General features: G+C 41.2%; 1 protein-coding gene across 5 annotated transcripts; it reads left to right on the forward strand.

The window, feature by feature from the left end:
* The first annotated feature begins 605 nt into the window (after window positions 1-605).
* On the forward strand, window positions 606-20889 carry ZNF26 (zinc finger protein 26). Of its 5 annotated transcripts, XM_043487942.1 has the most exons (7): window positions 606-817; window positions 1006-1058; window positions 1499-1743; window positions 13531-13677; window positions 16478-16604; window positions 16838-16933; window positions 18839-20889. In XM_043487942.1, exons 4-7 carry the CDS (start codon window positions 13624-13626, stop codon window positions 20188-20190), a joined length of 1629 nt encoding a protein of 542 aa, XP_043343877.1. In that variant the 5' UTR covers window positions 606-817; window positions 1006-1058; window positions 1499-1743; window positions 13531-13623; the 3' UTR covers window positions 20191-20889. The 5 variants fall into 5 exon arrangements, with proteins under 5 accessions (XP_043343877.1, XP_043343870.1, XP_043343902.1 ...); XM_043487935.1 differs by having other exon boundaries at window positions 606-1058; XM_043487967.1 differs by lacking the exon at window positions 13531-13677 and having other exon boundaries at window positions 606-1058.
* The last annotated feature ends 373 nt before the right edge of the window (window positions 20890-21262 follow it).

A 21262-nucleotide genomic window follows, 5' to 3' on the forward strand; every position in this document is an offset into this window, starting at 1 on the left:
CCTACCTATCCTGACTTCCCCCTTGCCTCTTCAGGGCAGTCCCCTCTCAGAGTTATCTGAGCTGCTATGTCCCAGGCTTAAGTCCTCAGTTTTGCCCACAGAATAAAACAGAACTCTCAACTTTCAGGTTGTGCATTTTTTTTCCAGTTGACTACTGTTTGCTCTGTCTTGGACAACCACACGTCTGTGTGTCCCAATAATGATGTCCTTCTACTTCTCATCTACTATACTTTCTCCTCTATAAAGTTGGTAACTTATTTGGTGCATTGATATTCAGTACTGTTTTATAACCCTGTGCACTGCACCTCATAGTTTCACACGGTGTCGTTCTCTGCTGGGCCTTCCTCTACGTACTCTACCTGGTTTGGCCTCAAGACCCAACCACTGGCCACTGCCCAGACACTAGCGCTTCCCTGAGCAGCGGAGGAAAAGATCGATACCGACTCTAGTACAGCCCGCCCGCCTTTCCCATCAGGCCTCGCCCGTCTATCCAAGCCCTCTTCCTCCACAGAGGGTTCTGGGAGATGTAGTTTTCTGCCAGCCGCTGTTCGTCACGTGACGTACTTCCGTCTGCGCCGCCCTGCGGCCGTAGAGGAATACGCGCCTAACGGGCTGTATCCGGCAGGGCTTCTGTGCTCAGGGGCGGGGCGGGGGCGTTCTGTTTCAGAGACAGCGGAGCTAGCTCAGACGCGAAGTTACCCTGGCCCAGAACATCCTGTGCGAACCAGGATCTTGACCAGCTGAGCCCCCACGGTCGATCCCGGCGTAGAGGCAGCCAGCCCGGCCTCGGTCCCTCCCGCATCAGGGCTGCGGAGCGGTACAAACTCATTGTCCAAGTTCCCTCTGCCCGGGCCCGGAGGCCCCTTCCCTACGAGGGAGGGACTCAGCCCCGGACGGGCAGGTGCCTGGTGCCCGCGGACCCTCTCCGTCGGGCTCGAACCCCGTCTTGGTGGGCGGGGTGGGACCAGCAGGGATATCCTCAGAGTTCGGTTCTTTCCTCCGCAGCCTGCACGAAACAGCCCGGGATGGCCACCAGGTTCCCGACAGCTTCGTGTTCGGTAAGTAGAGACTTTCTCACTTGAGAAAGCTGACTTGGCCGTGAGGGCGGACCTCTTCATCCCTTCACGGTCACACCAGGGCCTGAACTCACATATTCCCCGCCATCCCCCTGAGTCTCCAGAAACGTCCCTTGTCTTCTGGCACTTGGTGTCCGGTGCCCTGTCCGTGGGCAGTTACTCTGCTTTGTTGTCTACAGCGGACCCTGAATTCCTAGGGCAGTGAGGGCCCTTGTGAAGGAAATGAACCTCTATCGTTTCAGGTTTTACACGCACAAGTTCTGAGTTGTCTTCGCGTCCAGATTTTCAGGGCATCAGCAGGGAAATTTATCTCCTTTTTGTTCATTAGCTGTTCAGATGCTTGTATACTGAGTACCCTCGTGAGCTGGATCCAGACATTGATGCTGGCAGTGCAAAGAAATCACGTACGTTTCTTGTTTTAGAGGAGCTGTGGTCTGGCGCACAGAGTCGTTGGGCAGGATGGCGGGGAAGGAGTTTAAGGATTCAAAGCAGGAAGGAGCAGTGTTGTGACAGGAGAGAGCCAGTGGACCCTCTGGACCGTGCAGGTGGTTGAAGGACTGAACCAGAGGGAGACTTAACAGCGAATGCTGAACTCCTGAGCTGTTGGCACACCGGTGATGTGTCCAGTCTTGAGAACACTGTTGGAAGAAGTATCCAGGGACAGAGTGTATGTAGCTTTTTTTTTTTTTTTTCTTTTAAGATTTATTTATCTTTGCCTGTGCCTGTGGCTGGGGGTGGTGGTGGTGGGGGTAGGTCTTTCTTGCTGTTCCGGCTTTCTCTAGTTGCAGTGAGTGGGGGCTACTCTCTAGTTGCAGTGTCTGGGCTTCTCTTGTGGTGCACAGGCTCTGGGGCAAGCGGGCTTTAGTAGTTGCAACACGTGGGCTTAGTAGTTATGGTCCCTGGTCTCTAGAGCAGGGGCTCAGTAGTTGAGGTGCAAGGGATTAGTTGCTCCGAGGCATGTGGGATCTTCCTGGACCAGGGATCAAACCCGTGTCCCCTGCAGTGGCAGGTGGATTCTTTGCCACTAGACCTCAGAGTTTAGCTTTGTAGGTATTGAATATGTGGTGCCTTCAGTTGAGTCTGTAGCTCAGGTGGGAGTTTTCAACTAACATGTACCGATTAAAGGCACCTATGTTAGTGCCTTTAACTACAGAGTTATAGGTATAGGAGTAGAGCCCCCAAAAGGACCAAGTAGAGGCCTCAGGACAATGACAAGGGCTGCGTTAAAGAGGAGCTGGGGTGCAGGAGAGGTGAGAGAACATTTGGAGAGTGGTTTTTCCCCTACAAAGCTGAGAATAGAGAACTTCTTAGAAGCCATGATGTGAATTGTCTTGAAAGTATTTCATAAGGCCAAAAGGTGCTTCTTGGATTTCAGAATTTATAGGTCTTAAGCAGTTTTTCCAGAGCAAACAGAATGTTGGGTGTGCTACAGATATTCACTTCCTAAGAGGTGAAGGAATTGCATTAGGTTGTGGACAGCAGGATGTAAAGAAATGATTAGTAATAGTATAGGTGGTGGTGGTGGTTCTTCATTTACTCAGTCATGTCTGACTCTTTGCGACCCCATGAATTACAGCACACCAAGCTTCCCTGTCCTTCACTACCTCCCAGAGTTTGCTGAAATTCATGTCCATGGAGTCCGTGATACCATCCAACCATCTCATCCTCTGTCACCCCCTTCTCCTGCCCTCAGTCTTTCCCAGCATCAGGGTCTTTCCCAGTGAGTCGGCTCTTCACATCAGGTGGCCAAAGTATTGGAGCTTCAGCTTCAGCATCAGTCTTTCCAGTGAATATGCAGGGTTGATTTCCTTTAGGAGTGTAGGTGGCACTAGTGGTAAAGAACCTGACTGCCAGTGCAAGAGACATAAGAGATGCAGGTTCGATCCCTGGGTCTGGAAGATCCCCTGGAAAAGGAAATGGCAACCCTCGCCAGTATTCTTGCCTGGAAAATCCCATGGACAGAGCCTGATGGGCCACAGTCCATGGGGTCAAAATGAGTCAGATGTGACTGAAGTGACTTAGCACTTAGCACATGGATATCAGGATGTAAAGAAGCAATTAGTAATAGTATAGTAATAGTATTTTTTTAGGTGATCAAGTATGACAGGAAGGGTTTTGGTGTCAGGGGGAAAGGATTTCATTGAAGTGGCCTGAGGGATACAATTAACCTTAAAAATCAGTGAATTTTTTGTCTTTAAACAATAATTATACAGAAAGTACAATAAGAGAATGTATTTGTGATAGCAATTAAGGAATATAAAATAAATGAACATTATAAGTCTACAGGACCTATTAATAAAGAAGAGTTTACCACTATTGAATAACATTAATAGACACCACTCTTGGCCTAGGCACTTTGTGTGTGTGACATCATTAAAGTCTCAGGGCCCTGTGAGGCAAGTATGTCCCCATTGTACAGCTGAGGAAACTGGGGAGGCTGCCCACAGTCCCAAACTAGTAAGGGAAACGAGACAAGGGTGGCAGAGCTAAGATTCAGACCCACACAGAGTGTCTTCAGAGCCTGTGCTCTTATTGCCCTTAGGACGTAAGAGACTTTAACAAATGTAAACAGTATTTCCTTATTTCTGAGTACATGTATTTAGCAAACATTGACTATTATGCCAGGTAATTTTTTAGGGTTGCAGAGGTGAACAAGACTGACGGGACCCATACCCCATATAAGATACGGGAGATGGAGATGATAAGACATATCAGAGGAACATCATGAACAAAACTGTGGGTGTTTGTGCATGTGACAGTGGCTGGGTGGCTACTTGTCTTGGGGCAGCATTTAAGCAGAATCTGAATGACAACTTGATGATCATGGGCAGATGAAGGCACAGTACATGAAGCATTCCAGGCTTTGGAGACAGCTAAGTTGGTGGCCTTGCAGTGAGAACCAGCAGATGCATTGTGTAGTGGAAAGAAGGCATATGGCCAGAACAGGGAGCATGTGAGAGCAGGGCTAGCTTGTGAAGGGCCCTTTAAGTATGCAAATGATCATCTGGAAAGCCCAAGGAGCTTATTGTATTTTATGTTTTATTTTGAAATAATTTCAAAACTAAAGAAGTGGCAAAAGTAGAATAAAATAACCTCCTGTATTGTATTAAAAAAAAGAAAAACACCTTTCACCCAGATTCCCCCATTGTTATTTTGCCAAGTTAGCTCTGTTATTCTTTCTTTACTTGTGTATGTGTGTGTTTGTGAACTGGTACAAAAGGAACCACAGAGACTAAAGTTCAGTGTTACTTTCTACCGGAGCCTGTTTCCCCTTTGCTTTGTTGTGCAGATGGGGAGTGACTGATCATTTCATCTAAACAGGCATCACGCTGATTTGGGACTGGATTGCTGCTTTAGTTGAACTTGGATCACCTTGTTTTCAAGGGGTGTACTGATCGCAGGCTCCTTCCTTGCGTACTTTGTATCCTTGGTGCCTTAAAACCATGAGAGAATCAGTCTGCCTTTCCTGCCCAGTTTCTGCACTGACCACACTCAGCAAACACTGGGTGGGGAGAGCCTGCTGTCCAGGGTGGGCACCAAAGCCTCTACTGGTTTCTCTTTCTTTTGATGTCATCCTCTATCTCACCTGAGCCTGCCCTGCCTGTTCTCAGGCTGGACAAATGCCCTCGGTAAAGTAAACAGCCAGAAGCACTCTTAGCTCATCTGGGAAGAGCTCTCCCCTTTCTGGAATTTGGCTCATTTAGTTCTCCTTTCATCCGTGGGTCTCTGATGTTCATGGATTGTAATTTACCATTAATTTCTAGTTGTAGCAGCTGTAGTCCAAATGTATGATTTTATTGTGAATGAGTATTAGAAAATACCATTAGATGAAATAAAATATAACATCTTTGTATTTTGATAATTCTTTGAAATTAAAAATTAATTTGTTGAGAATATATTTATACCATATTGAATCTATATATCATAAATGTTACTGAATTACTCAGGTCCTTTGGTTTCTTGTTTCTTTTTTTAAAAAAATATGAATATATTTGAAATATAGTTGCTACACAATATTATGGTATTTTCAGATATACTACATAGTGATTTGACATTTGCATACATTATGAAATGATATCTGCCCCAAGTTTAGCAATCTGTCCCCATACAACATTATTGACCTTATTTGTTATGCTGAATCCCCATGGCTAATTTGTTCTGTAACTAGAGGTTTGTACCTCTTAATCCCCTTCACCTGTTTCACCATCCTTCCACTTCCGGCAACTACCTTTTTGGTATCTGTATTTATGTGTCTGTTTTTGTTCTGTTTATTTGTTCCTTTAATTTTTTAGATTCCACATGTAAGAGAGGTCCTATGGTATTTGTGTTTGTGTCTGATTTATTTCACATGGTGTAATACCCTCTAGTTCTATCCGTGTTATCATGATGACAAGACTTTGGGTTTTCTTTTAATGGATGAGTAATATTCGTGTGTGTGTGTGTGTGTGTGTGTATGTGTGTTGTACGTTTATCCATTCATCTGTCAGTAGACAACGTTGCTTCCTGTATCTGGGCTATTGTGTTTTCTTTTTTTATTTCTTAATTGAAGGATAATTGCTTTACAGAATTTTGTTGTTTTCTGTCAAACCTCTACATGAATCAGCCCCCTCCCTCTTGAATCGCCCTCCCATCTCCCTCCCCATCCCACCTCTCTAGATTGATACAGAGCCCCTGTTTGAGTTTCCTGAGACATATAGCAAATTCCCATTGGCTGTCTGTTTTATATATGGTAATGTAAGTTTCCATGTTACTTGCTCCATACACCTCACCCTCTCCTCCCCTCTCCATATGTCCATAAGTCTGTTCTCTATGTCTGTTTCTCCATTGCTGCCCTGCAAATAAATTCTTCGGTACCATCTTTCTAGATTCCCTATATATGCGTTAGTATAGGATATTTTGGAGGGGGAAATGGCAACCCACTCCAGTATTCTTGCCTGGAGAATCCTGTGGACAGAGGAGCCTGGTGGGCTGCTGTCCATGGGGTTGCACAGAGTCGGACACGACTGAGGTAACTTAGCATGCATGCATGCCTTGGAGAAGGAAATGGCAGTCCATTCCAGTACTCTTGCCTGGAGAATCCCAGGGACAGAGGAGCTTGGTGGGCTGCCATATATGGGGTTGCACAGAGTTGGACATGACTGAAGCAACTTAGCAGCAGCAGCATACGATATTTATCTTTCTCTTTCTGACTCACTTCACTCTGTATAATAGGCTCTAGGTTCATCCACCTCATTAGAACTGACTCAAACACATTCCTTTTTATGGCTGAGTAATATTCCATTGTATATATGTACCCCAACTTCTTTATCCATTCATCTTTCGATGGGCATCTAAGTTGCTTCCATGTTCTAGCTATTAATAAATAGTGCTGCAATGAACAATGGGATACAAGTGTCTTTTTCAATTTTGATTTCCTCGGGTTATATGCCTAAGAGGGAATTGCTGGGTCACGTGGTGGTTTTATTCCTAGTTTTCTGAGAAATCTCCATACTGTCTTCCATGGTAGCTGTATCAATTTACATTCCCACCAACAGTGCAAGAGTGTTCCCTTTGCTCCATACCCTCTCCAGCATTTGTTGTTTGTAGACTTTTTGATGAGGGCCATTCTGACCTGTGTGAGGTGATATCTCATTGTAGTTTTGATTTGCATTTCTCTAATAATGAGTGATGTTGAACATCTTCTCATGTGTTTGTTAACCATCTCTATATCTTCTTTGGAGAAATGTCTGTTTAGGTCTTTTCCCCACTTTTTGATTGGGTTGTTTGTTTTTCTGGCATTGAGTTGTATGAGCTGCTTATATATTTTGGAAATTAATCCTTTGTCAGTTGTTTCATTTGCTATTATTGTCTCCCATTCTGAGGGTTGTCTTTTCACCTTGCTTAGAGTTTTCTTTGCTGTGCAAAAGCTTTGAAGTTTAATCAGGTCCCACTTGTATAGTTTTGTTTTTATTTCCATTACTCTAAGAGGTGGGTCATAGAGGATCTTGCTTTCATTTATGTCATCAAGTGTTCTGCCTGTGTTTTCCTCTAAGAGTTATATAGTTTCTGGTCTTATATTTAGGTCTTTAATCTGTTTTGAGTTTATCTTTGTGTATAGTGTTAGGAAGTGTTCTAATTTCATTCTTTTACATGTTGCTATCCAGTTTTCCCAGCACCACTTATTGAAGAGGCTGTCTTTGCCCCATTGTATAGTCTTGTCTCCTTTGTCAAAAATAAGGTACCCATAGGTGCATGGGTTTATTTCTGGGCTTCCTATCTTGTTCCGTTGGTCTATTTTTCTGTTTTTGTGCCAGTACCATACTGTCTCGATGACTGTACCTTTGTAGTATAATCTGAATTCAGGAAGGTTGATTCCTCCAGCTCCATTCTTCTTTCTCAAGACTGCTTTGGCTATTCAGGGTCTTCTGTGTTTCCATATGAATTGTGAAACTTTTTGCTCTAGTTCTGAGAAAAATGCCATTGGTAATTTGATAGGGATTGCATTAAATCTGTAGATTGATAGTCATTTTCACAATATTGATTCTTCCTACCCAGAATATATTTTCATCTGTTTTCTGTTTATGTCGTCTTTGATTTCTTTCATCAGTGTCTTATAATTTTCTGTGTATAGTTCTTTTGTCTCCTTAGGTAAGTTTATTCTTAGATATTTCATTCTTTATGTTGCAATGGTGAATGGGATTGATTTCTTAATTTCTCTTATTTTTCATTGTTGATATATAGGAATGCAAGTGATTTCTGTGTATTGATTTTGTATCCTGAAACTTTGCTAAATTCTCTGATTAGCTCTAGTAATTTTCTGATAGTCTCTTTTGGGTTTTCTATGTACAGTATCATGTCATCTGCAAACAGTGAGAGCTTTACTTCTTCTTTTCCAATCTGGATTCCTTTTATTTCTTTTTCTTCTCTGATTGCTGTAGCTAGGACTTCCAGAACTATGTTGAATAATAGTGGTGAAAGTGAACACCCTTGTCTTGCTCCTGATCTTAGGAGGAATGCTTTCAGTTTTTCACCATTGAGAATAATGTTTGCTGTGAGCTTATCATATATGGACTTTACTATGTTGAGGTGGTTTCCTTCTATGCCCGTTTTTTGAAGAGTTTTAATCATAAATAGGTGAATTTTGTCAAAGGCTTTTTTTGCATCTATTGAGACTGTCGTATGGTTTTTATCCTTCAACTTGTTAATATGGCGTATCACATTGATTGATTTGCATATGTTGAACAATCCTTGCATCCCTGGAATAAACCCAATTTGATCATGGCGTGTGAGCTTTTTAATGTGTTGTTGAATTCTGTTTGCTAAAATTTTGTAGATTTTTGCATCTGTGTTCATCAGCGATATTGGCCTGCAGTTTTCTTTTCTTGTGTTGTCTTTGTCTGGCTTTGGTTATCAGGGTGATGGCCTCATAGAATGAGTTTGGAAGTGTTCCTTCCTCTGCAATTTTTTGAAAGAGTTTTAGAAGGATGGGCATTAGCTTTTCTCTCAATGTTGGATAGAATTCTGTGAAGCCATCTGGTCCTGGGCTTTTGTTTCTGGGGAGATTTTTTTATCACAGCTTCAATTTCAGTGCTTGTAATTGGGTTGTTCCTAATTTCTGTTTCTTCCTGGTTCAGTCTTAGAAGATTGAACTTTTCTAAGAATCTGTCCATTTCTTCCAAGTTATCCATTTTATTGCCATATAGTTGTTCAAAATAGTCTCTTATAATCCTTTGTATTTCTGCATTGTCTGTTGTAATCCCTCCTTTTTCACTTCTAATTTTGTTGATTTGATTCTTCTCTCTTTTTTCCTTAATGAGTCTGGCTAAGGGTTTGTCAATTTTGTTTATCTTCTCAAACAACCAGCTTTTAGTTTTATTAATATTTACTATTGTTTCTTTCATTTCCTTTTCATTTATTTTTGCTCGGATATTTATGATTTCTTTCCTTCTAATTTTTTTGGGGGGGTTGTTCTTCTTTTTCCAGTTGTTTTAGGAATAAATTTAGGTGGTTTATTTGATGTTTTTCTTGTTTCTTGAGGTAACATTGTATTGCTATAAACTTCCCTCTTAGAACTGCTTTTGCTACATCCCATAGGTTTTGAGTTGTCATGTTTTCATTGTTATTTGTTTCTAGGAACTTTTTTGTTTCCCCTTTGGTTTCTTCAGTAGCCTGTTCATTACTTAGAAACATATCATTTAATCTCCATGTCCTTGTGTTTGTTAGTTTTTTTCTTGTAATTGATACCTATTCTCATAGCATTGTGGTCAGAAAAGATGCATGATACGATTTCAGTTTTCTTAAATTTACTGAGGTTTGATTTGTGACCCAAGATGTGGTCTATCCTGGAGAATGTTCCATGTGCACCTGAGAAGAAGGTGTATTATTCTGCATTTGGATGGAATGCCCTGAAGATATCAGTGAGATCGATCTCATCTAATATATCATTTAAGACTTTTGTTTCCTTATTAATTTTCTGTTTTGATAATCTGCCCATTGGTGTGAGTGGGGTGTTAAGGTCTCCTACTATTATTGTGTTACCATCAGTTTCTCCTTTTATGTCTGTTAGTGTTTGTCTTATGTATTGAGGTGCTCCTGTGTTGGGTGCATAGATATTTACAATTGTTATGTCTTCCTCTTGGATTGATCCCTTGGTTATTATATAGTGACCTTTCTTATTTCCTGTAATCTTCTTTATTTTAAGGTCTATTTTGTCTCATATGAGGATTGCTACTCCAACTTTATTTTGCTTTCCATTTGCATGGAATATATTTTTCCATCCTCTTACTTTCAGTCTATGTGTGTCTTTAGGTCTGAAGTGGGTTTCTTGTAGACAGCATATATATGGGGTCTTGTTTTTTTATCCATTCAGCCAGTCTGTGTCTTTTGGTTGGAGCATTTAATCCGTTTACATTTAAAGTAATTATTGATACATATGTTCCTACTGCCATTTTATAATTGTTTGGGGTTGATTTTGTAGGTCTTTTTTCTTCTGTTGTATTTCTTGACTGTATAAGTCTGTTTAACGTTTGTTGTAAAGCTGGTTTGGTGGTACTGAATTCTCTCAACTTTTGCTTGTCTGAAAAGCTTTTGATTTCTCCATCAACTTTGAATGAGATACTTGCCAGGTTGAGTAGTCATGGTTGTAGGTATTTCCCTTTCAGTACTTTAAATAAATCCTGCCATTTCCTTCTGGCCTGCAGAATTACTGCTGAAAGATCAGCTGTTAAAACGTACAGGGCTTCCCTTGTATGTTACTTGTTGCTTTTCTCTTGCTGCCTTTAATATTCTTTCTTTGTGTTTAATCTTTGCTAGTTTGATTAGTATGTGTCTTGGCATGTTTCTCCTTGGGTTTATCCTGTAAGGAACTCTTTGCACCTCTTGGACTTGATTGACTATCTCCTTTTCCATGTTGGAGAAATTTTTAGCTATAATTTCTTCAAAAATTTTCTCATACCCTTTCTTTTTCTCTTCTTCTTCTGGGAGCCCTATAATTCAAATGTTAGTGCATTTGATATTGTCCCAGAGGTCTCTGAGACTACCCTCAGCTCTTTTCATTTTTTTTATTACTTTACTCTGTTCTTCAGAAGTTATTTCCACCATTTTATCTTGCAGCTCACTGATTTGTTCTTCTGCTTCAGATATTCTGCTATTGATTCCTTATGGAGTATTTTTAATTTCAGTAATTGTGTTTGTCTCTGTATGTTTATTTTTTAATTCTTCTAGGTCTTTGTTAATTGATTCTTGCATTTTCTCAACTCTATTTTCCAGAGTTTTGATAATCTTTACTATCATTTTTCTGAATTCTTTTTCAGGTAGTTTTCCTCTTTCCTCTTTATTTGTTTGGACTTCTGTGTTTCTAGTTTATTCCTTTATTTGTGTAGTATTTCTTTGCCTTTTCATTATTTTTTTTTTAACTTACTGTGCTTGAGTTCTCCTTTTTCCAGGCTTCAAGGTTGAATTTTTTTTTCCTTTTGGTTTCTGCCCTCCTAAGGTTGGTCCAGTGGCATGTGTAAGCTTCGTATAGGGTGACATTTGTGCAGTTTTGTTTTTTTTTTTCCTCTGCTTGCCAGGGCTGAGTGAGGTGGTAATCCTATCTGCTGATGACTTGGTTTGTATTTTTGTCTTGTTTGTTTGGATGAGGCATCCCACACAGGATGCTACTGGTTGTTGGGTGATGCTGGGTCTTGTATTCAAGTGGTTTCCTTTGTGTGAGTCCTCACTATTTGATACTCCCTAGGGTTAGGAGTTCTCTGGTAGTCTAGTGTCTTAGAGTCAGTGCTCCACTCCAAAGGCTCGGGGTTTGATCTCTGGCCAGGAATGAAGATTCCATAGGTGGTTTGTTATGGCATTTAAGTGAAGTAAAGTGAAGTCTCTCAGTCGTGTCTGACTCTTCGCGACCCCGTGGACTGTAGCCCACCAGGCTCCTCCGTCCATGGGATTCTCCAGGCAAGAATACTGGAGTGGGTTGCCATTTCCTTCTCCAGGGGATCTTCCCGACCCAGGGATCGAACCCAGGTCTCCCGCATTGCGGGCAGACACTTTAACCTCTGAGCCACCAGGGAAGCCCTGTTGTGGCATTAAGTGAGATTAAAACAAATACCCAAAAACAAGAAACCAAAGATGAACCCCAGACAAATGGCAGTTACAAAATCAGGCAAATAATAATTAAAATAATGGAATATACACACATACCTATACACCCATAAGCACAATCAAAACAATCCAACAAAAATTAAGTACAATAGATTGACCTAGTGAACAAAGAAAACCAAAAATGATATCTACCAGTTAAGAGCAAAACTAACTAAAGCACAAACTTGAAAACGAAACTAAAGCAAGGTGCCAAGTAGGAAATAAAACAATGAAACCAAAACTTACAAATATGAAAAGAGAAAAGGAAAGAAAAGAAAGAATAGATATGTAAAGTTAAATAGGGGTAGATAAGGAAGATTTATATACATTAAAGATTAACTGCAAGGGGAAAAGAACAATAGGGAAAGCAAATAGTGAATAAATGTGGAAAAAATAATAATAGGCTTAAAAATCTTTTAAAATTAAAATGAGAAAGAAGAAGAAGAAAAGAATAAAAGGAAAGCACCGCAGAACTGCAAAAAACCAACGTAAAGGCAGTTTTACAACAACAATAAAAAGTATGATTAAAAAAAAATCTCAAAAGCTTAATTAGATTTCATAGTGCTAATAAAATTGACAGCTACAACAGAAGGAAAAAAAAGAAAGAAATACAAAAGAAACTACAGAACAAGTCAAAACATAAGAATAGTAAATATTTTTCTTGAGTCAGTGCTGCCAGCATTCTTTACCTTGCTGGGAGTAACAGTCCACCTCACCCCACTAGGGTGCCTTCCAACACTGCACTGGTTTCTGGACCTGATGTGGGGGCAGCTCAGATTCTAATCTGGTCCTACTCCTGTGTACTGTTGTCTCCAATGTCCACAGCTATCAGAACTAGTGTGTTTTCTTTGTGGGAACTCTCAATGTCCTTTTATATATTCCATAGACACAGTGTCTGCCTAGCTGATCATGTGGATTTAATCTGCAGCTTGTATAGCTGATGGGAGGGGTTTGGGTCCTCTTCCTTAGCTACACTGCTCCTGGGTTTCAGTTGTGGTTTTATTTCCACCTCTGCATGTGGGTTGTCCACTGGGATTTGCTCCTGAAGCTGCCCTGGGGGGCTTGGGTCTGCCCCAGTGAGGGCCAGGTGTGGAGATGGTGCAGGTGCTTGGGTCACAGGGGTTCTGGAAGCACCAGGTACTCAGGGGGGGTTGGCGGCTAGAGCAACAGGAAATATAGTGCTCTAGAAGGGTATGGCAACCAGTATTGGCCAATACACTCCAATATTCTTGCCTCTGACAGAGAAGCCTGGCAGGCCACAGTCCACAGGGTCATAAAGAGTTGGACATGGCCAAAGCGATCTCACATGCATAGATGCAAGACTCTTTTTGCTTGTGGCAGCTCTGCCCCAGTGAGGGTTGAACGTGAAGGTGGCGCAGCTGCTTGGGTCATGGGGACCCTGGTGGTGCCAAGTGTGCAGGGACACGGACTGCCTCAGCAGCAGCAGTTATTGGCCCTACAGAGTCTTTTTTCGAGCCTCTGATAGCTGGTGATCAGAAGGCCTCTTTGGCCAGTCTTTCTCCATAGCTCTGCCTGTTCAGGCACTTACAGGACTCCCGTGCCTGGGGTCCTTCTCTGTTGTTGGGCACATCAGGCACATAGAGGGGCCCCCCTGCCTGGGGTCCTACTCTGTAGTTTGGTGCATCAGTCCCTTATAGGAGCACCCTGGGTGAGGTCCTACTCTGTAGTTCAGTGCGTCAGGCACTTGATGGGCCAGCCTCTCTATTGTTCAGCTGCCAATGCTGGCATGTGGGGAGAGAGAGGCTATGGCGATGACTCCACCCCCTACACATGATTCAGCAGTATCGCCTTGCTTCCATGGCTGCCTGGCTTTCTTCCACAGGTATTTCCCACCGCAATCTCATCCCTCACGTCCCCGCAGTCTGTCTCTCTGCAGTCAACAGCAGCCCTTGCCCTGGGATTGCTCCACAATCCTATGCACCAGCTCCCAGCCACTGTGCCTTCTAGGGGACCTGTTTCCCTGTCCGGGGTAGGTATGGATGTGGCAAGGACTGTCTGATTCTCATTTCATTTAAGCTGCCGCAGATCAGCTGTTTCACTTTCAGCTTTAAATGTTTCTCCTCTGACTCAGACAATTGCCCCGATGTGGGGATTGGATCTCTGCTTCAGTTCCCCCACCCACAGAGGGCAGGTCCCATCCTACTAATACACCTGTTTCTCCCCCTAGTTCTTTTGTCCTACCAAGTTTTGCGTGGTTCTCTATATTCTTTTCTGGTGGTCAGGTACTCCTGTCCACTTTCAGCTGGTGTTCTGCAAGCACTTCTGTGTCTGAAGGTGTATTCCTGATGTATCTGTGGAAAGAGATGTACTCCACATCCACCTACTCCTCTGCTATCTTGTTCCCTATTGTGTTTTCTTTTCCTTTACATTTATGTATTTTATCAAATGTATTTTTGGTTTGGTTTTTCTCTATTTTTAACCTTTATTCCTGAGTACTCTATGTCAATTTGTGTTGTGGTTTTTCTTATTACATTTTCAAGTTGGTTATTGTTGATGTATCAAAGAGCTATTGCATATTGATTTTGTTAAAAAAAAAAAAATTGCTGCCCTGTAGAACCTTTTTGATTCTCATGTTATGCCAGCTGTTTCTCTTAGGATTTTTAGTCAGAAAATCACATGTTTTTAGATAACGAGAGTAGTTTTTCCTCCTTGCTTAGTGTTTACCACTGGTATTTTGCTTTGTTCCCACTGTTCCAGGCCTTTTGGGACAGCGCTGACTAGTAGAGTTGATACGAAGATTTCAACTTGTTTCTGAAGAACAATTTCAAATTGTTCCTGATTTTAGAGGGAACACTTCTAATGTTTCACACAAAGTATGATATTTTTTATAGGCTTAGGGAAATTACTTTTACCTGTAACAAACTGAATTCTGATTTTTGAAAGTGTTAAATTTCATCATAGTACTTTGTTTCATCTATAGAGATGATTGTTCTCCATTAATGTACTAATGTTACTTATTTCTTTGTTACAGTTTTGTTTTTTAAGAATTTGGGCTGTTCTTTAATTTTTTAGATCTATTTCCTTCATAGAGTATTGTTTATGCACATATAGGATTCATTTTAATGTTTTTATCTAAATATTCATTAGTATTTTTATCTAGGTTTTTTAAAAATATTCATTTTATTTATTTGACTGCACTGGCACTCAGGCAGTGTTATGTGTGGTAACTGTTCTCTGAAGTCCTGCACCACTGGGATCTAGTTCCCTGAACAGGAGTCAAACCAAGGCCCCCTGCATTGGGAGTGCAGTCGTAACCACTAGATCACCAGGGAGGTCCCCGCTAGGTTTTGGATTTTTTTTTAGGATTTATTTTTTCATTTATTTTTAGCTGTGCTAGGTCTTCATGGCTGCTCTTGGGCTTTCTCTAGTTGCAGCAATTGGAGGCTATTCTTTAATTGCAGTGCTTGGACTTCTCACTGAGGTGGCTTCTCTTGTTGCAGAGCACAGACTCTAGGGTATGGGTTCGGTAGTTGTTGCCCTGTAGCATGTCAGTCTTCCCAAACCAGGGATCAAACTTGTGTCCCCTACTTTGGCAGGCAGAGTCTTAACCAGTGGTCGCCTAGAGTAGCCCTAGGTATTTTTAAGCAATGAAATTGTGCAAGTTGTGCTGTCCTGCCTTCTCTGTGAGATTATACGTTTGTATGATGAGTTTCTCATCATTTCCTGGCTCTACATCTAATTGAAGAAATTTTCTGTTTCTCAGATATTGATAAAACTTACTTTTATAGATAGTGTGGGGCGGTTTACTTTATGGAGAGGGTATACCTCTCATTACTATTTTATGATCATGGACTAATCAATCTTGTCTTCCTAATCCTTTCTGGGAAAATTTTGGCTACTTTCATTTTCCTAGGAAAGTTTCTATTTCTTCTAAGTTTTCATATTTATTGGAACAAATGTATAAATACAATTCTGCTGTCATGTTTGCTTTAAAAATGTAAATTTGTTTCAATATGTTAGGGAATGTTGTGAGCTTTCTGATTTCAGGCAGGCCTCTTTTCACCATTTTATAATAAACTAGAGTGCTTCTGACACAAACATTGGGTCTTTTATAAGGTACAGTGCCATATTTATGGTGGTATTTGTATATTTCTTAACCATTAAGCATGTATAAAACTCTACTGTTTTTATTAAGATTTTTTATTTTCTTTTTTTCATGTGTGGTGATAAAGGTGTTACATCCCAGCCCTGTTCTTCCTATAAGCCTGAGACTTTTCATAGTGGTGATTTTTTTTTTTTTTTTGTAAATCCATATCACATTACAGCAGAACTGCCTGTGTATAGTGATCACTTACAGATTTTAAGATTGCTTCTCTATCGTAGAGTTATGCACCCTGTCTTGGTCGTAATAGTTTTCTTTTCCTCATTTCTTGATTATGCTTATCCAATTAAAAAACTTTAATAGTTCTTTTGTATTTTATTTTTATTCTTATCAAGCTTAAAAATAGTAAAAGGCTTAAAATAGGGCTGCTGGTTGACTGCCCACCCCCCACAGCCCTAACGTAGATGTTTGTTTCCCTCTACAAAACTAAAACCTTCTTGAGGCCAGAATGGGTTTCACTCATCCTGAAATCTTCCGAACCCAAAACAATGTGTGGCATATGGAGGCTCAATTATTAGTAATGTTTTTAATTCTCTCTCAAAAGAAGTGGCGGCCTGGGCACAGGAGGCAGACTGTGGAGGATATTCTCCTTTCCTGGGTCCTCTACGTCTTTTCCATGTCTCCAACTGTAATTGCAGCCTGTTGAGTAATGTGTGTGTTGTTACAGGGGTTGTTGTCATTCACGGATATATCTATGCAGTTCAGCTGGGAAGAGTGGCAGCTGCTGGATTCTGTGCAGAAACACCTGTACCGGGATGTGACTCTGGAAAACTATAGTAACCTGGTGGCTATAGGTAAGTACAGCTTAGTGAGCCTGTATGAGCCCAGATCCTGAGTCATAAGTCACCATTGCCTTTTCTTTTGTTTATCTATCCTGAAGCCTCTGGAGATCACATGTTCTTAGCCCCTACTTAATCCTCAGCTCCTCGCTGTCGTCTTCCCCAAGTGCAAACAAGCTGCTTCCCTCCTGACCCCTTCGTTAATCTCCAGCAGTCTGACTACATCCTCTTTGACTTTCCCTTAACAGGGTATCATGGTAACAAACCTGATTTAATCTTCAAGTTGGAGCAAGGAAAAGAGCCATGGATCATAAACTCGAAAGTTTCCCATCAGAGCTGTCCAGGTGGGTGAGCAGATACCATGAAGCTGGGAGGTGGGGAGTAAACTGGGTTGGCATTCAGGCAGTTTCATGTGTGGGAACTGTTCTCTAACCCCTTGCACCATTGGAGCAGCTTGGCATGAGCCTAAGAGTCCTCAAATGAGGGCTATCACTTTCCTCCCATGACTGCAAGAGGTTGGTGGGCCATTCTCTGCACACTGCTCAAAGGTTGCTTTCTGGGTTAGTTTCCTTCCCTTGAACACATTCCTTACTGTGGTCATGGGCCTTATTTTCCCTTTTGCCTCTGCAGTTAATTCCCTCAACTTTACCTGCAGTCTTTTCCTTCTCTTCTCTTGACCGTCTTAGGAAGTTTCATTGCTTCCTTCACTCTTCTCAACTAGTCATTTGGAAACTACAACTGCTACCTTCTTGGGCGCTTTTCTTTCTTTTTTTTTTTTGCCACACTTCATGGCTTGCGGGATCTTAGTTCCTCAACCAGGGATAGAACCCATGCCCCCTGCAGTGGAAACATGGAGTCTTAAGCCCTGGGCACTGAGAAAGTCCCTTGGGCACTTTTCAGAAAAGAACTCTGCAACCTAGCCGTAAGTGGTTTTTATCACCTTAAATTTGTTTCCCTGACTCCTCTTTCCCTTCCCTTTCAAGTTGTCCAAGTTTGGGCTTCTTGTCTATATTGTAACTCTGGAAGACCTCTTCCATCCTGAAAATTGAAACTTTTCCCTCCCAGTGTTGTAACAGCAGAGCTGCCAACCTCCCCATCTCCTTCTTCCTGCACTCTGGTCCCAGCTTTATATGCTTCAGGACAGAGGTCTTGGTCTGCCACTCTGCTTTCCTCTGCTTTCTTAGTGGCAGAAATTGGAAGACCCTTCTGAAATTGCTCTTCCTCTTCAGTTTTCCCACCACTTTCTTCTTTGGGGAAGAAAATGTTTTTAGCAAGCAGTTCTGAGGAAGCAGGACAGCAACTGAGGTCCCCAGTACAGCAGTCATGTCCTAGGGTGACTGAGGCTTGTGTCTGATGAGGGCTGTCGAGACCTTGCCCTGCTGTTGCTGCTTTCCTTTAACCTTGCCTTTCTATCACTCTCATCATCACACTGTTCAGGCCTCACAGATGGACTTTCCCATTCTCTCTACATCTCTTGTCCGACCTGAAATGTGGCCTTCTCCAGGGCTGTTTTGGCATCCCTTTTAATTCACACATGTGCCCTGGAAGACCTCATCCCTCATGTCATTCAATACCTTGTATGTGCTGTTGATTCCTGCTTTTTACTGAGCACTGAATTTAGGTGTAACTGTCTACCTGTTTCTCTGTTTGAATATTTAATGAAGATCTCCAGTATAATAAGATCCAAAACAAAGTCCTTTGTCTTTCTCCAAACATGTCTCTCTCCCAGTGTTTTCAGTCTCAAAGAGCAGTACCTCCTGCTTCTCAAGTCTCAAATCTAGGAGTTTCTCTTGCTTCTGTCTAAAATGTTTTGCCTTAATTTTCTTATGACTCAATCCCTGTTTTAATATCTCATTGTACCATCCTAAACGTTGTACATTTTTACGTGCCTGTTAATTCACCTTTGTAGTAAACTCCTGAAATTATAAAATTGGCATAAATAGTTGGCAATGGCTTCTATTAATAAGTGCAGGCTAAATTTTTTAAACTTCTATTTAAAAAACACTTCTGATTACTGCTAACCAGCTACCCATTTCTGTAGAGGGATTTATTTTGGTTTGATTCACTTCCCTTTGCCCCCTCACTTGGTTATATGGTGTGTATGCACTTGGCCAGTATTTCTTTTGAACCAGTGTCAGAGGCCTGGACCAGAATAAAAAGACTCATTACATAGCAGTTCTAAAGCACTTTAGCTCTGTATCAGGTTTATTTATGATTTTTAAGTTACAGTGTGTTTTTTTTTTTCTTAGATGGTTGGGAAGAATGGTACCAGAAAAATCATGATGAACTTGAAAGTGTTGAGAGAAGCTATGCTTGTAATGCATTTGGAAAACTTCATCTGAGCAAAAGCCACATTTCTTCAAGACAAAGATTCCTTAAATATAACACACATGGAAGAAGTTTGACACAAAATTTAACTTCAGCCACAAGCTGCCTAAGAAAGAATGCTGATCAGTTTCATGGGTATGAAGAATCATATTTTATTAAGCATCAAAGAACTCATAGTATAGAAAAAAACTGTATATGTAATGAATGTGGGAAAGCTTTTCGTTGTAAATCACAGCTCATTGTACATCTCAGAATTCATACAGGAGAGAGACCATATGAGTGTACTAAATGTGAAAGAGCCTTCAGTGCCAAGTCAAACCTCAATGCTCATCAGAGAGTCCATACAGGAGAAAAGCCCTACTCCTGTATTGAGTGTGGGAAAGTCTTTTCTTTCAGGTCACAACTCATTGTCCACCAGGAAATTCACACAGGAGGGAAACCTTACGGTTGCAGTGAATGTGGGAAAGCCTACAGCTGGAAATCACAACTGATTTTACACCAGAGAAGCCATACAGGAGTGAAACCATATGAATGCAGTGAATGTGGGAAAGCCTTTAGTTTGAAGTCACCATTCGTTGTGCACCAGAGAACTCATACAGGAGTGAAACCCCATAAATGCAGTGAATGTGGGAAAGCCTTTAGGAGTAAGTCATACCTCCTTGTTCACATTAGGATGCACACAGGAGAAAAACCCTATCAATGCAGTGACTGTGGCAAAGCCTTCAATATGAAGACACAACTTGTTGTGCATCAGGGAATTCATACAGGAAATAATCCTTATCAATGCAGTGAATGTGGGAAAGCCTTTGGCAGGAAGGAACAGCTCACTGCACATCTGAGAGCGCATGCAGGAGAGAAACCTTATGGATGCAGTGAGTGCGGGAAGGCTTTCAGCAGCAAATCATACCTCGTTATACACAGGAGAACACACACAGGAGAAAGACCCTATGAATGTAGTTTTTGTGAAAGAGCCTTTTGTGGGAAATCACAGCTAATTATACATCAAAGAACTCACTCAACAGAGAAGCCCTATGAATGCAGCGAATGTGAAAAAGCCTATCCCAGGAAGGCATCACTTCAGATACACCAGAAAACTCATTCAGGAGAAAAGCCGTTTAAATGCAGTGAGTGTGGGAAAGCATTCACTCAGAAGTCATCTCTCAGTGAACATCAAAGAGTTCATACAGGAGAGAAACCATGGAAATGCTCTGAGTGTGGGAAATCCTTCTGTTGGAATTCAGGGCTTCGTATACATCGAAAAACTCACAAGTGAGAAATCAGAACAGAGTAGATGTTGGTTGCATTCTCACAGAAGTTGATCCTCAGGAGACTTCAGATGATAATGGAAGCAGGATATATAAGCAGGAAAACCTAAAAATACATTCTAATCAAATTAGTTACGTGGGAGGGGAACCAATTATATTTGGAATGAATATGCAAAAACTTTCAGAAGTAAGTCATGCAGATTTTTATTCGCAAGAGAATGGTTGAAGGAGTAAAGAGCAGTAATGGTATAAACAGTAGCATAATTAGATTTAATTTGGGGAATGCATATTAAGTCTGTATGAATTTAATAAATCAGGAAAGCAGTTTCCCATAGAAGATGTGTTACATGGGGAGTCATGTTCCAAATTTGATGCGGTTTTGGAGTGAGGAAAGTCCTTCTTGGTGGAGGATAAAGTAGTTGGGTTTTGTTTGTTTGTTTTTAGTATGTAACTAATAGGAAAATAGCAAAGAACATATTCTGAAGGTTCAAGGGCATGGAGTTTGACTTTCCTGAGCAACACTGCATAGCAGTTTTTAAAATTTTGGTATTTTATTTTTAAATGTAACTTGTTATATTTGATAATTTGTGGAATAACATCCTCCAATATTCTCCATATTAAATGCTAAGTATCAGTATTGTCTCTTTATTTCTTAGCAATATAACCAAAATAATGTGACTTTCAATAAATGAAAGGATTTGTTCTTACTCCAAATGAGTTTACTTATTCAGTAAATGGGTCTGTCAGTTATTACAGCACTCTTTTCCAAGAGTGCTCATGGTAATGAAGATTGATTGTATTTAATAATTCAGTGTTTGCTCCCCATTGATTGATAAGAGTGGCTTGGAATTCTCTGGAGAAATACCCCTCCTATGTTGTGCATATCCTTGTGGTGTGTCCCTCAGGGTGTCCTTCCCACCAGCCATAGGTGAGCATTCTGTCATGGTTGAGTCATAGTAACCTCTTTTCCAGTAGTTTGAGTCTCTAATTCAGTCTCACATGAACCAGAAGGGAAATAATCAGAATTCATTCTTGTCCCACAGTTTTACTAAGACCATCAATTAGTTCCTGCTATTTCAA

This window comes from Cervus canadensis, chromosome 1 (assembly GCF_019320065.1).
Source record: "Cervus canadensis isolate Bull #8, Minnesota chromosome 1, ASM1932006v1, whole genome shotgun sequence".
NCBI classification, from domain to species: domain Eukaryota; kingdom Metazoa; phylum Chordata; class Mammalia; order Artiodactyla; family Cervidae; genus Cervus; species Cervus canadensis.